This window comes from Mus caroli, chromosome 9 (assembly GCF_900094665.2).
Source record: "Mus caroli chromosome 9, CAROLI_EIJ_v1.1, whole genome shotgun sequence".
NCBI lineage: Eukaryota > Metazoa > Chordata > Mammalia > Rodentia > Muridae > Mus > Mus caroli.
The window spans coordinates 67,950,521-67,966,550 of record NC_034578.1 but is presented as its reverse complement, the minus strand read 5'-3'; the positions used below and the strand labels follow the sequence as shown (position 1 = coordinate 67,966,550).

At 40.4% G+C, this 16,030-nt stretch overlaps 1 protein-coding gene across 1 annotated transcript in view; it reads right to left on the bottom strand.

The window, feature by feature from the left end:
* Window positions 1–7,303: 7,303 nt before the first annotated feature.
* Window positions 7,304–16,030, bottom strand: part of Adam10 (ADAM metallopeptidase domain 10) — a 111,040-nt gene continuing 102,313 nt past the window's right edge. The window contains exons 15-16 of the mRNA XM_029481350.1: window positions 11,018–11,144; window positions 7,304–9,537 (exon numbers count right to left, since the gene is read on the bottom strand). Of these exons, the coding sequence (XP_029337210.1) occupies window positions 9,443–9,537; window positions 11,018–11,144 (222 nt within the window). The 3' untranslated portion in view covers window positions 7,304–9,442. The remainder of the gene's footprint in view (window positions 9,538–11,017; window positions 11,145–16,030) is intronic.

The window sequence follows — 16,030 nt, the reverse complement described above, 5'->3', positions numbered from 1 at the left end:
CTTCTGAGCATGTGTGCAGGGAATTATATTCCTTATATTAATTGGCGTGAGAAGACCCATTTTGATTCTGGAAGGAACAATCCCCTGGGCAGAAGATCCAGAGGCATGACTATATAAAATGGACAGAGACACTTGAGCAGCCGCTTCCTGGCTGTGCGTGCTGTGTGATCAGTCCCTTCCCACTCCTGCTGCTCTGGCTTCTCTCCAGGATGTACTGGACCCCTCAACAGTAAGATTGAGTAAACCCCTTCTCTCTTAAGTTGTTTTGGCAACAAGAAGACAAGAAGACACTCATCTAACACATATGACTATTCCTAGACTTGGACTAACCACAGATCTACCATCCTTTAAGCACATTTGAGAAGGGACTTAACAGGAATTTGAATGTTCTTAGCTCAATATGCAGTTATTCATGCAAACACAGGTTGGTGTTTGGGTATCCCCCACTGCAAGGTGCCTTATATATATTCCTTCTTCAGCACACTTCCTTAAGGCAGTTAATATTATATTTGTTTCACAGATGAGAGACTAAGAGCTTTACTTGCCTTTACAAGGTCACACAGGTAATGACCCATCAGCTCCTTCCTTACAGATTCTGTCAGCTATAAATGTAGCTACTGCTGCAATTAGCAACTGACACCATCCTTCACACTTTAACCCCCAGCATCTTTCATCCTCGATTCACCATCTTTTCATGTTACAAAGTCACTGTGCTTGATCCCCACACTCCTCAGCTGTGTCTTGGGGTTATCAGCTTTGCTCTGAATCCTTTTATAGGGGCTGCTGAGACGGCTCAGTCAGTAGCTGCACTCACTGCCAAGACCACTTCTCTAAGGCACCTTCTGACCTCTACATGCCAGCCCTGGAGGGCTGCAGGGAAAAACTGTAGTCAGTGAGTGAACAGGATTTGCCAAAGCCTCTGAGTGTAAGGCATTCTGTCAAAGAGTTTGGCCAAATGCTGCAGTATGTGACTTGAAACGGGTAGACTGGGGAGGTGGGGACAGCAAATGAGAGGTACACCATTTAGTCTAGCAGGAGGGCTCCATGTCCTTTGCCCAAGTTTATAGCATTCATGATATTGAGGTCATGGTTTAAAAGTCCAAGGGCCTTTTATATCTCCTAGACTACTAGGCCAATATCCTAAAGAGAATCACCAAGCATGACATTTGCTAGGTTACTCTCCCAGGTGTTCACAAATGGAAGAGTGTCAAGCAGAAACAAACAAACAAACATTAAAAACATCTAGAGGATTCCAAATGACTAGGGTTATATCTAACAACATAATGGCCAGCATACAGCCAAACCAGTATCATTAAAATCACTATGCACACCATTTAACCTTCACTTGGCCTTCTGGTTCCAGCAATGTTTTCCGCATACCCTTCCCCTTTCTAACTAGGCCCTGCCTCCTCCCTCAACACTTTACCATAACTGGGATGGCACACTTTAATTCCATGCATGCTTGATTAGCACTACCATCTATTTAGCCTACTGGACCACAAGCTCCACCAGGACAAGAACATGGTTAAGTTCACTACTTTATTCTTAGGTAGTAGTGGCCTTGCACAACAAGCCCTTAAAAAATAACCCATTCAGAGCCAGCGGGGGCTGGCTCCTCAGATAAAAGGGATTACCATGCAAAACAGACATCCTGAAGTTTAATTCCTGGATTCCATATAAAAAAAAGTCAGCTGTGGGGCCATGCACTAATCCCAGTACTAGGACAAGATGGGAGGCAAAGGCAGAATTGCCCAGAAGCTAATGGAAAGCCTAAAAAGATCAATGCAACTGCAGAAAAAAAGAAATACCCCACCTCAACAAGGTGGGAGGCTACAACTGACTCCTTAAAGCGGTACACACACACACACACACACACCCTAGAATAAATAAGAGAAGATTTGTGCCTGATACTGGACAAAGGGCCACAGGTGGGGAGGACGTGGGCCATGATAGGGGAACCCACTACTGTTGTTTTGATAAGTGGACATGTTGTGAAGCTGCCATCTAAGTGTTTATATCTGTAGAATCGTGCTGCTTCTTCCTGCAATGGGCAGCAGTCAGTGAAGAGACCCATACCTGGTCAACATACAGCAAGTGACTTGAGTACTCACTCAGCCTCCACAAGGCTCAGAGAGCATCACAGAAAGTGGGTTGGAGTGTTGGGAAATGCTGTCTTCTAGCAGCTGTGGTCACCTGCACAAGATCAGGCAGTCAACAACTCCATTATGGATATGGAAGGCAGCCATGAGGCAGCCTCTCTATCTCTAGCTGAGGAGTTATTAACAATTGATGGATGATAGGGAAGTGTCGTGTGTTAGTGTGGTGTATATTTTTGTATGGTGTGTATATATGTGTGTGTATGGTATGTATGTGTGGGGGGGGATATATTTTTGTATGGTGTGTATATGTGTGTGTGTGTTGGCCACTGATGGCTTACTTATATTCATGCAGGCAGCACTAAGTGGACACAGTATGTTGAAGAAGGTACTTTTTCTGTTTTCTGTATATGAGTGTTTTGCCTACATGTATGCCTGCATGCCTGCGCCAGCAGAGACAGAAGACATCCTTTGATCCCCTGGGACTGGATTTACAGCTGGGTGTGAGGTACAATGAGGGTGCTGGGAACCAAAAGCAGGTCCTTTCAAAGAGCAGCCATCTTAACTGCTGAACCATCTCTCACTAAAGTAAATAATTTTTCAAACAATCTGTCCAGTGAGTGACTGAAATGAATAACCAGTCCACATAGTTTAGTGACTATGCATAGTATAGGACAGAATTCCAATCCTGCTGATATGGTGAGAGGGGGCAGAAAAGTGTTAACAAAGATGCTAATATGGACTATCACAGAACTAAATTAGGAAACATGAGTAACACAACACTTTTATCTGTAAAAGCTGACAGTCAGTAACTCACAAGGTTAACTCCGAAGCCCAAGTCAGAGGGGAAAAAGGCCAGTAAAACACGCTATGACAAGCACAGTAACCCGTCTACCAGCATTACTGAGCAGACTCAGCCTTCCTGAAGTGAAAACTGAAAACATTTTTTTCACTTTTCATGACAGACAACCCACATCATGCCAAATTATTCTAATCCCCTTATAGTGTGTGTGTGTGGGGGGGGGGAAGGCAACCCCAGGATACCTTTTAAAAGATACATTTGAACCTCCAGGGATCAGTATTACTTAAACAAGAAATATGGGACTCTAGTTTACTGTACTGAGCTACTTAACATTTATCCCAAAGTAGGGTTTGTGAGTTTACTGTGGTAACTTGACCATTAGAGTTCTTTTCCTTAAGTAGTTAGCAAGTCACACAATACTGTGAAAGGAAGGAGGGATCAAACAGCTGCTTATAAAGACTCCCAAAAGACTGATAGTTTCAAATTTTACCCTCATACTCAAAATCAATTAATCATTCATTGGAACTGGAGCAGAATATAATTAATCATGTTAGCTTGATTGGTTCAATCTTAATTCCACTAAAAAATCATTATGAAGCTCATCGTGAATACAGGTTATAAATACAGCCTTGAGTAAACCTCTCTATATGAACTCAATCCATATTTAAAACACTTTTAATGAAAACATTTAAATATAGGTAGAAAAAACAGTCTGCTGAATTGTTAAGTACCCCATTGCCTAGCTTCGACAATTACCAACTCACAATCTCTTTTCAACTTTCTTTCATACACTGGCTGTCTCCATTCTTCAGTATTTTTACAGACATCTGAAGACACTAATCATCACTTTAATAATATTTCAGTTTGTATCTCTAAGTGATATGGACTTCCTTTAAGAATGGCACTCTCACAAGTGGACTGGGAAGTGTAGCTCACGTGGTAGGACACATGCCCAGTACACATAAAGCCCTGGCTCAACCCCCAGCACCTAACAAAAAATTAAACAAAACATTAAACTAAAAATTAACACTAAAAATTACTGTAATCTCTTACCATCACCAACTATCACATCATATTTCACATATCCCTAATGATCTTTTAAGTTTTCCCACTGCAGAATCCAAATAAGTCTTGGCAAGCTTCTAATTAATCTTTTTCTTTCTTTGAATTTTCGTTGGTCACTTGCTCTGCAGTTCCCTGTAAGCCTGGATTGTGTTGAATTCCCCTGTGCTTTCATTTGTTCCTTCTATTTTTAGGAAGTGGTGTCAGGTCTGGAAGCTTGGTCAGGACATGGTTGGACTCCCTGAAGAGATGTGCTTCCACTGAGAGATGTCCTCGGTTCTGCTGTCTCTTCCTGAGGCTGACAGCGACTGGAGGGGATCCTCTCTACCCCTTAATCCCGGAAGGGGAAAATGGCAACATCATAATTCTATATTTTTCTTCAGTTTTTTTGGCCAGCATGTCTTTAAGTTTTTCACATTCCAAAGGTTAAGTATGAATTTGTAAAACTAGAGTTTCAATCTCTTGAAGATATTATTTTTACTGTTGCTAAAATTATCTTCAAAGTGCTTCCTGAATCATTGTATAGACTGGTGTGACCGATTTTTTTTTTTTTTGTACATATCTTTCCCTATACCCAGAATTATCCATTTATCCAAGGAAGTCTGACTCCTTTTAAGAAAACAGTATTTGAAGACCACAGCTGGAGCACTTAATTTTGGCCTCCATGAAATCAATGAAACAGTCTTCTACTGTTGTTTCTAATAAACTTAAGTGGGGGCAATACATGCAGATTTTCAACCCCTCATATTTCTTTAAGAAGAAAGTCTTATATTTTAAAGTCAAAGACACTATCACCTTTTTAAATCAATGACCTTTCAAACACCTTTAACCCCAAACTCTAGTTTTAAGACTGTGTTATTAGACTTAGGATTTCCATAAAGGATTGTTTAAAACAATGAAATATCTGGAACTTACATATCCAAACAATGGGGAAGTGATTAATGTAAAAAGGCATGCAATACCTCCATAGGGTGAGATCATTACGGCCACCAGAACGGTTAATACAGCATCACTATTTTTGCTAAATGAGAAAGGTAGATTACAAATTATATTTTGAGTCACATGCATTTACTCACATATTGTGCCCTGAAATCTTGACAGTGGAGACCAGGGCATCCATTATCCCATGCCCAGTCACCCATTTCACTTCAGGCTTAGAATGTGGTGACCCTGGAGCTGCCAAACCATGCAGACACCTCCATCTGTTCCAAGTTGCCAAAAATGGATTCTTGTTACCACGCTCTTCACTTCACCTGCTCTGTGCTGGATTAGCCCTGCCATTTTCACGGGGATTTCCGGACAGAGAAGGTAATAAACACTGTGTTCAACCCTCTTGTATTTATCTAGTATCCAGTTGCATTTTAAAAGAAAACACATTCTGAAAAGCTTATCAGTTATAAATACACAAGTTTCTAATGAAAATAGCACATAGGTATATGTCTGAAAACACTAAGCATATGGGAATATAGAATACAAAGGTTTAATCTGTGTCTCACTAAAGAGTTGGTTCCAGAAACAATAAAAATGCTACACTAGTAATAAATGAGGAAAAAAAAAATCAACTGGAAGTCTTTATTTTGTTGTTGCTGATGTGGCTCTCCTGTTTGGAAATGTGTCTGCTCTGTTGCCCAGCCTGGCTTCTATCTTTAGGGAACAAGCAATGCTACCTCAGCCTCCTAAGTAGTTAGGACTGCTGGTATATGCACTGTACCTGGCTTGAGAGTTCTTAATTGAGAATCTAAAATGCTTTAAAAAAAAAAAAAGCTATACTCTGGGCAAAGTGATGATCTTTTGTTTCTGAGACAGAAAAAAGTTTCCTCCTATAATCTCTTACAACATTGGTGACTTCTCCAGAGACGATTTATCCTTACCATCTGGCATCCTCCAAACTGGCATCCTCCCTGCTCCCTGGCTCTGGGAAACCCTAAACCTTTTGTTCTGAGATGCTCTGAGACATTTGACTAAAAATACTTCAAGAGAACTTAAAGGCCTTTTCAAGGACAAGTATGCACCTCATATCTACCAAAAACACCATGTTGAGAGCAACAGTTAGGCCTTAAAAAACAATAGCAGCCCAAGACCTGACTTAGAAATAGAAAACTGCTCAGTTTGGGCAAATCTTCAGTTTTACATTCAACTATGAATGCAACAAGTTTGAAGTACCTAGACAACAAAGTATTAAAGATACTGAAAAGCCAAGACTAATCTTATAAAGCTGTTTTTTCCTTAGATAAATCCTTCCCCAGCCTACATATTGCCTGGTGCTATGGAAATCACTAAATCCTGAAACTGTAATGATATATTTGTTTGTAAACTGGTGTTGAAATTTAGAAAACTATACCAAAAATAAATTCCAAACAAAATTTAAGCAGCAACAAATTTGCAATTATCTGACTTGGTAAAAATTACCAGTTTCATGGGGAAACAAAACAAAACAACCCCCCATTATTAAGTAATTCTACTGTAAAAGTATGATAAAGTAGGCACAAATATAAGTGCTCCTGATTCCAGCAGTTGGAAGGCAAAGGCAGTGAGTTCATGGCCAGCTACAGAGTGAGACTTCCACTTAAAAAACAAAAAGAAAAAGAAAAAGAAAAAACAAAGTATTACATATTTACTTACTTAATATATACCAATATTTATAGCTAGTCTTAATTTTAAAATAGGAATTTGGGGCATATTATTCCATAAAGGGCACTATCCTGTATACAAAATAATTTCTTTTGTAGGTAATATTACAATGTCAATTCTCTGCTTACAATATATAATAAATCTGGTAAGATGGGAAAATGTTAGTTCAGAATTTCAAATACATTTTCATTAGACCAAGTCTTCTTTTGTGTGGGGGAACTGGCAGGGGAGCTATGAATTGAAGACAAGGTCCATGTGCATGCTAGGTAATTTCTTTACCAGGATTGTTTAGGGAAGGAATCTTGCATATAGCCTAGGTTTGCCTTTTCTCTCCCGATCCTCCTACATTAGCCTCTACAGTACTGAAATTATGGATAGGCACTACCACATCCAGATAAATTAGACCTTAATAAAGCACTTAGCACCCAGACAGAACTCTGAGAACACAGAAAGAAGACTACAAGCTTCCAGTTAGCTTCAGCTCTTCACTAGGACAAGTCCTGGACCCTGCTTAGAAACAGTGAGAAGCCGCTGCGCTGAGTGACTTTCAACATGCAGTGACTGTGTGACAATGGCAATCAACTGCGCACCATGGCTCTGGACTGTAGCAGTGATGCCCTCACTTGCATGGAGACCTTTCTGCTGAATAGTCCTTCATTCAGCATGGTGGCTACTTCTGATGTTTCTGAGTCCAAAGAGCATAGACCTCAAGTTGATTTCATCAAGTCTATTTATTAATGCATTTCAAGTTTCAAAAAACCTTACATCTTTGCACAATACTTTATTTTTTGCAGGTTTTAGTAAAAATTTCCAAAGTGAACAACAAAAAAAAGATACTGTATAAAACACAGTGGACATTAAACTGACAGTAGTATTAGATCTCACTGGTCCTGGTCCTTTCATTTTTTAACCACATCTTGATTTGTAGTGGAAACAGTTCAGTGCATGTATCTCTTCAAAAAACATTTAACTTAGACTCAAAATAAAATAGGGCAAAACCCTACCACAGGATAACATTACAAGCAAAAAATGTACATGTTCCAAAGTCTACCACACTCAAGAAGTTACTAAGAACTCTTGCAGAATAAAAGTCACCATTTTAGAAATGCAAACCCACTTCCAACCTTTGCACAGTCCAAAAACAAAGGCATTTGAATGATTTAAAGCAGTGTCATACACAGCTACCTACTTGTTGGGTTAGAATTATTTATAGTCTATCTGGGGTTTCATGTACAAAATTTGTCTCTAAATCATGTACAAAAAGCTGTTTTGAAAAAAGTCCCGCGTACTGTACAAGTTTACAAGGAGAGATCCCATTGTTTCTCTAGCGGTTTTGGCCTTGCTGGCTCGCGTCACATTGTGAGTGATTGTGTAAACCTTAGACTCTTAAGAAAAAAGGAAAAAAAAAAAAAGCCAAACACAGTAATCTTGTCAACCTTCTCTAGATTGCCTCCTATGTAAAGCCAGGAAGATCACTGCTGCTGACTTCTAATTTAAGTGATGTAGCTGGAAAACAGAAGCAATGAATATGTCACAAGCTTACATTTTTTTAATGCCCCCTCCATTTTCTGCATAGCGATAAGCCTGTTAATACATTAAATGCTTTTGCTTTCTCTTTCTTTAAAAAAGCCAATATTTTATCTGCTTAAAAAAGAAGTTTGTAATGGGACACTGTGCTGTCTACCTTCATTGTTGCTAAAATGTCTTGGGGGGAAAACAACGTCGAAAAACCTATCTACAATTTCAACTACCTGCTGAGCAAATCACCCATCTCTAGTGGTTACCAGTGATCAGTGACAGTGCTGAAGAACTAACTGTCCAAGTATTTCAATGAAGACACTGATTTCTTTTTCATATTGGATAAAAACAGAATTAGCAGGCTTGAAGTATATGGAATACACAACGTAATAAGCAGGCTACAGATGAAAATTAATCATTTCCAACATAATTCCAAGGCATGAAAAAATTCACCTAGCAATTTAAAAATGGAATTGATTTAGAAAGTATAAAATACTAAGCAGAAATCAGACATCTACAAAAAGAACTGACTCTTGAAGCCAAATGCTGTTGCTGTCCAGTTTGTAAGCCATCAGCTGCATTCTTCAGCACAGCTTCTCCTGCTCACAGCAGCCATGTAACAAGGAAAAAAATGTATGTAAGAACCAACTCCACCATAAGAAAAGGGAAAATGATTCTCATTTCAAAACTGCCTGCATAAAGCATTACAGAATCCTGGACCACTGCACACCACCATTCTCTGTTATCCTGAGTATGTCAATTAAACAGTAATTTTTCATTAAGAGCGGAAAAATTTATAATACAAAGAAACATCCATATTGCAATTTCTGTTTACAATTGCACAGAGAAGTACAGTGTACGTAAGAAATACATGTCTGCATATAACAAGGTATGTACATTGGCAAGTGATGTATCCAATGTTGAGGTGGTCGAGCCTCCCAGCCTTGATTGGCAGTTGAAAAAAATATATTTCAATTTGTGATAAAAGTTTATCGAGAGCCAAGTCTGTCTGCAAGTGAAGAAAATGCAGCAACGAAGAACAGGGAACATGGGGCACATAATAATATTCTAAGACTTTGTGCCATTAGGTTAAAAATATCTGTTCATAGGAAAATTGGGTTCCTTTTCCATCCCATCCCCACCCCCAAAATTGGAATTTTCAGGCTTTAAATTTTGAGTAATTCCACCTGGTCTGAGGACATGATCTCTTGCCATTTTTTTCTTCAACTATTAACTGTAAGGGTATCATTTGCAGATGATGACTTAACAGGTTTCTCTTTGGAGTGAAGTTTTCCCACTGTAGGCACTAGGAAGAACCAAGGCAAAAGCTGCATTAGCGTCGCATGTGTCCCATTTGATAACTCTCCCGGGGCCTTTGACGCGGGGGCTGCTGAATGGGCTGTGGCGGTCTCCTCCTCTTTAAAGTGCCTGCAACGAAAGCAAAACAGCTCCCTGAGCACCACCTCCCAATCTTCAAAAGGGAAGCACTCTTTCACCAAGAAAAGCTATTCTTTGGCACTGAGCAGCAGAAACAGGTGCCCCATAACACTTCTCAGTTTTCTGGTGGCCATAATAAACTAAAAATTAATTTTTATATTTATTTTATCTAGGCCAATTCAAGTTAAAAATACCAACTATAGCATGTACTCAATATAAAAATTACTAAAATATTTTACTATTTTATGTTATCTTTAAGTCTGATCCATATTTAATACTTAACAGTACATCTCAGTGGAGATGGGGCATATTTCAAGTACTTAAAGAATTAGACTGACCAGTCAGAATTATTTTAGCTTTGAGAGCAGAATCTCTGACTGAAGCCCTGACAGACACTTGAGGCCTGTCTGCACAGCAGGATGGTAAGTCATTCACACAGTCTATCATGAAGACTTTAAAGCCGTCCTTAAGTCAGCACTTTTATGAAGGTTTAACTAGTGACGATCATTTTCAGAGGTGTCAATACACAAGTGCAATATCTGCTCCAATGAAGAAGGACACCATGGTAACCATGCCTCAAAAGTGTCCTATAGCTCTTGGAAATGTGTTCAACTCACACAAGTGCCTGGGTTCTGACTCAGGAAACTTAAGAAAGCAAGTATATCAAATCAGACATCCTCCACCCCCATCATGACTCCTGGGCACTCTTGTCCTAACACGGGAAAATGCAAGGAACAGCTGAGGGGAAATACAAAGTAGAAGAAACCACTTTGAGGCAAGGCTCTCCTAGGAGGGGCACATACTAGCACACAGCCTTCCCTGCCACTGCCTTGGGCAGTCTTCCCCACACCTGTAATGACTAGCCACACACCTTGGAGAGGGGAAGGGGACACTGATCAGACTAACTGCAACAGAACAGCCATCCCCTTCTGTCTTCTTCAAATGCTCAAAGTTGACTTGTCCTAGTGGCAGTGTCCTCCAGAGGGAAGGGTGGAACCTATCTGACAGGTTCTTAACATCTGAAGCTAAGATTCCCTACATGCAGACTTATATTTCTTAGTAAGGCTCTTGCAGAGGAAAATGTGCTTCCTACCGGAAACTATTTCAAGAACACAGACATTACAAATGGTATCAGAGCCATTAACTATTTAGATACAAAGGCCAATAGTTTAAAATCACCTTCGCTACTGTAACACAAACACGAGCTGAGACAAAAACAGGAAGGAGGATCCGACCAAAGATCAAAATGCTGGTCAACTGTTTCCTGGCACTCAGGATAAACCAGCATTACAATGGTAGTCAATAACTAGATTGGACTGACGGACAATTACACAGCCAGTGAATCATTTGTCAGGCAATTTATCAAAAACATAGCCCTCTAAGCTCAGTTGCTAAAGCCTCCTGAGGCTGCGTCCTCCCTGCCCACAGCTCTGGCTCTGCTCACAGCAGCACCCAGCGCTCAGCACCTTACCTGGAAGTGGTTTAGGAGGCGGCAACTTTGGATTACTACTTGGAGTGTGAACACTGCAAATCTTGATAAATCCAGCCATTAACATGATCAGGGCAATTCCCATAAGCAGTACTGCCCACCAGTGAGCCTGACAGGAACAGAATTAAACTGTTTTAATTAAGATAGCAGATACTAACATCCATCATATGCAATATTCACAATTTTCAATTTCTGAATGTCCACACTGGGTTTAATGCAGATTACTGTAACACTTATGCAATTACTACTCATTGTTTCTAGCAAAACATTCAAAACACCTCTATCATCTGAGGCTGTACACAACTTACTAACGGTACTGTTTACCCAGATCCTAAAATAAAAACACATGCTATGTCAAAACACCGCAAGTCACTTTTTTTATTATTATTTTTTATTAGGTATTTTCCTCATTTACATTTCCAATGCTATCCCAAAAGTCCCCCATACCCTCCCCCCCACTCCCCTACCCACCCACTCCCACTTTTTGGCCCTGGTGTTCCCCTGTACTGGGGCATATCAAGTTTGCAAGTCCAATGGGCCTCTCTTTCCAGTGATGGCCGACTAGGCCATCTTTTGATACATATGCAGCTAGAGTCAAGAGCTCCAGGGTACTGGTTAGTTCATAATGTTGTTCCACCTATAGGGTTGCAGATCCCTTTAGCTCCTTGGGTACTTTCTCTAGCTCCTCCATTGGGGGCCCTGTGATCCATCCAATAGCTGACTGTGAGCATCCATCCACTTCTGTGTTTGCTAGGTCCCGCAAGTCACTTTTTCTGCATACATAAGCTCCCTCATATTAAAAAAAATTTTGTTTCATCTTGAAAGAATTGCTAATATAATGAAAAGTTGTAAGCACAGTGCAAAGAACTTTCAAAAATTGGACCCAGCTTTATGCACCACACTATTCCCCATGAAAGTCCCATAACATAGGGCTCAATTGGTAAAGGGCCTGGCTTGTCACCAAAATGAGGACCCAAGCTCAGATCCCTTGACACCAAAAAGTCAGATGTAAAAGCATATACCTATAATCCCAGCACTGCGGAGCAGAGACAAGAGAATCTCTTGGGCTTGCAGTTTTGTCAATCAGAAATCTACAGGTTCAGTGAAAGGTCCTATCTCAATAACAACAAAAGTGGAAAACACTGCCCAGCATCAAACTCTGGCCTCCCACATACATGCACATGCAGACCACAAACAGATGGTTGGAGAGATAGACAGACATATGTGCACAAATTCTTATTAAATCTAAGATATAAGAGTATTTTCTTGGCTAGACCTTGTTCATCAAAGACATCTCATCACATCTTCAGCACCATGTGTTGTTGGGCCCTACTGCTGTCCTTCACTCTGGAAGGGAAGCACAGCTCCCTCTGGCCTTTAAAACTTGGACACTTGACATTTTCAGGGCAGTTGTTAATACAGGATTGTAATGACCTACTTTGAATTCTCTGGTGTTTCTTATGATCAGATTCTGATCAAGCATCGGGAGTATCACAAAAGGGATCTTGTACTCTTTACCACGTCCTAACACAGAGGATATGTCTCTGACTTCATCACTCTGATGCTAACCTTGATTACTTGATTGTGATGTTATTCACCAGAATTAATCAACAATATACTTTTCCTTTGTAGAATCAATGAGTATTTTATGGAGATGTAATTTGGAACTATGTATAGATTCCATTCCCCATAAATTATCATTTATTTACTTACTGTTCCTTTGGAGTTTCCTACTCTATACAATGGGTTATAACCCAATACCACCATTACCATGGGGTTTTTGACACTCTCCCCACCTCGTTCTTTAAGCACTTACTTTGTGACACAAAAACTTCCAGGTTCATCTTGTTCTTTCAATACCTGAGTCCTGGACCACCCATGTTGCTGTTGAAGCCTGGTTCCTTGTAGTGTTTCTCCTCCTACGAAGACCCCTCCTTAACCTACTTGCACTCTGACATGGAACTTGCCTTCTACATGGGAGAGGTAACTCACTGTAGAACCTGCTCACTCCACTTGTACTCTGACATGGCACTCACCTTCCATTACTTGGGGGATGCCATGCCACAATGTGCTCTTCCCCACACCCTCCTAACCACATAAGGCTCAACTGTAAGCCAGCCATCTCTGTGGTTCTGCAGCTGTACACACCTTAGATGGATTCCTACCTTGCTTAGAATCACCCAATGGCTTTAGGAACAAACTGTTCAACATGCGTACCACACACACACAAACCCCACACACACTTTTAGGTTTGTTTGTTTTTGTATAAAGGCAATGGAGAGATAGCTCAGTGTTTAAGAACACTGGCTGCTCTTCCAGGATCTAGGTTCAATTCCCAGAATCAACGTGGCATTTCAGACAACCATCTGGAACTGAAGTGCCAAGGGATCTAACAACTGTCTTCTGGGCCCTGCAGATACCAGGCACATCCATGGTTCACAGAACACTGAAGTACACAGGATGTGAAAATTAAAAGTAATGAAAGGAGAGGGAGGCCAGATGTGGTGGTATGTCTGTGATTCCAGCAACAGGGAAATGAAGGCAGGAGAAGCAGGAGTTTAGCCTCAACTAATACTCACTTTGAGGCTAGACTGGGCCACAGGAGATTCTGTGTCAATCCTTTCCCCACCTCCACCCCAAAAATATGAAAGAAAAGAGAGGGAACAGAAAACAGAAAGAGGGCGATTTTGTTTTGAATTCAAAATGAACTTAGAATGGTTTACATTGCACGTGGCTTCTCGTCAGTCTCTGACCATCCTCGGGTTGCAGGTGTGCATGCTCATTGTAGCAATGTCCACTTGGCAAGAAAGTGCAATGCAACTCAATCTTCCCTCCCAAAGATTTGTTTTTTAGAAGTTACAAATCTGAATTTCCATATGAAGTCTATTGTAAATGCTGGCAAACTTGTTTAGAGTGTCTAAAAGCAATGTGCAAACCACACAAAACATGTTGATGGGGCTGAATTTGGCTTAGAAACCATGGGTTTACAATCTACTCTTTTCCCCATAGTCATTTAAGACAACTATTGTGCTGGTTTATGATCTATGAGTAAAAAGTCCAGAAAGACAAAACATCAGTTTCTGCTGTTTTCCAGCTGTTCCAGGTGTGCTCAGGTATACTTTTGTATTCTGCTGAATGTTCATTTGAAGACCCTGAGCTTACTTACAATCTGCTCTTCAGTCTATTTCTTGTATCCTATCTTAGATTGTAGTTTTCTAAAACATCCTTTATTTGCTATAGAAAGCAATTTTCAGAGTCCCTTTCTTCTTTGTCCTCAGGATGATATATCATCCTTGTTATAGAAGTTTTCTATGGATTTCTTTTATTTTTCTATTTTTATTCACTCTCAAGTAACATAGTTGCTATTTATCAAGAGGCAGGGTACTGTTGTCAGTCTGTCCAAACAGTCCAAAGACAATTGTGAGCAATGCTGGAAGCTCAGCAGTCCTGGAGCCCAGTTAGTAAATACCAGGGGAGCCGTACTGCAGTCAACTCTTTAGTGCAAAGGGCAATGGTAGTCCTGCTCCACTGAGGCTGAGGTCTAGTGCTGTCAGAGCAGCTACCTCCATCCTTAGTGCTTCTGTGTTCTTCCTAACACTTAGTCTCCAGCCATCTGTGCTCCTAACACCTTCCATTCAGCTATCAGTGCTACAACTATGCAAACAAGGGGTTTGATTTTGCCCCCTTTTCATTTAAACTCTTTATCCTAAAGCTGGATAGCCCAGGAGCGGGGAAGTAAAGCAGGAAATGAAGCCTGAGTGTGCAAAGCAGCACGGCTCTACTTAGACCCTAAAGAGCACACAAGAAATTCATCCTGGGCAGACAGGCTGCAGGGCAAAGAGCAGGCCTGCTTTTAAATGGAGTATTTTGTCAATCACTAAAATTCACTAGGTGTTGAAAAGACTTTTCAAACAGTTTTCATGTGGAAGATTCATGCACTTTCTTCTCCATGAAAAACATTCCTGTATATTTGCTACTGCCGCACTTAAGAATCAAGTTGTAATGTCTTTTTAAAGAGAACTTTTCAGTGGCTGAGTCGCAGATAATTTGTCTAAAGCACGTAAGGCCCTGAGGTAAGTTCCCAGCACCACATGTGTGTGAGGAAAACAAACAAAAACCAAAAACAAACAAAATCAAAAGCAAAAAACAAAAAAATTTTAAAAATTTAAGACTTCTCCAATAGAACCTGCTGTTTTCTATGAAAACAACACACAGAACTGAAATGTGCCTATCTTCCATATTCTATACTGTGAGTTTCTGAACTTATAGCCTTCTCTCTCAATTCCAAAAGAAACCAACTTCAATTATCGGCCACCCCATGGCAGTTCACACTGTCTGTAACTCCAGCTCTAGGGGATCCATGCACTCTTCTAGCCACCATGGGCATGGAGATACTTTGGACCAATTCTAAGAGCTCTGACTTACTTGGTCTAGGCCCTGTGATGACACTAATAGCTGCTGCTCTTGGACAATGTATACCAAATGATATCTAAGGACATCTAGGTTTATAATCCTTCTGTGAGTAAGTGCTCCTGTGATTGTTTTGAAAACAAAGCTACAAAGACGTATGCATTCCATGATTTGTCTAGATCTCACTGGCCTCAGTTTTCTCAGAGGCACTGGACAAAAAAACCTGAGAGCAACTGTAGTTTGTGATCCACTTGGGAACCATTGCCCTAAATCTCCTACTCAAAAAACAAAAACAAAAACAAAACAAACAAACAAATTCTTAGTATCTAAAAACAGATTCTTCGTATCTACATTCACAAAGTTAGAACAAAATACAGGGACAGAGACTGATTTTAAAAATGAGAAAGTGAGCCAGGAGGAAATGGCACACTCTACTCCTTTAATTCCAGCACTTGGGTGGGAGAGAGAAAACAGATCTGAGTGAAGCCAGCCTGATCTACGGAGTGAGTTCCAGGACAGAAAAACCCTATCGAGAGAGAGAGAGAGAGAGAGAGAGAGAGAGAGAGAGAGAGAGAGAGAGAGAGA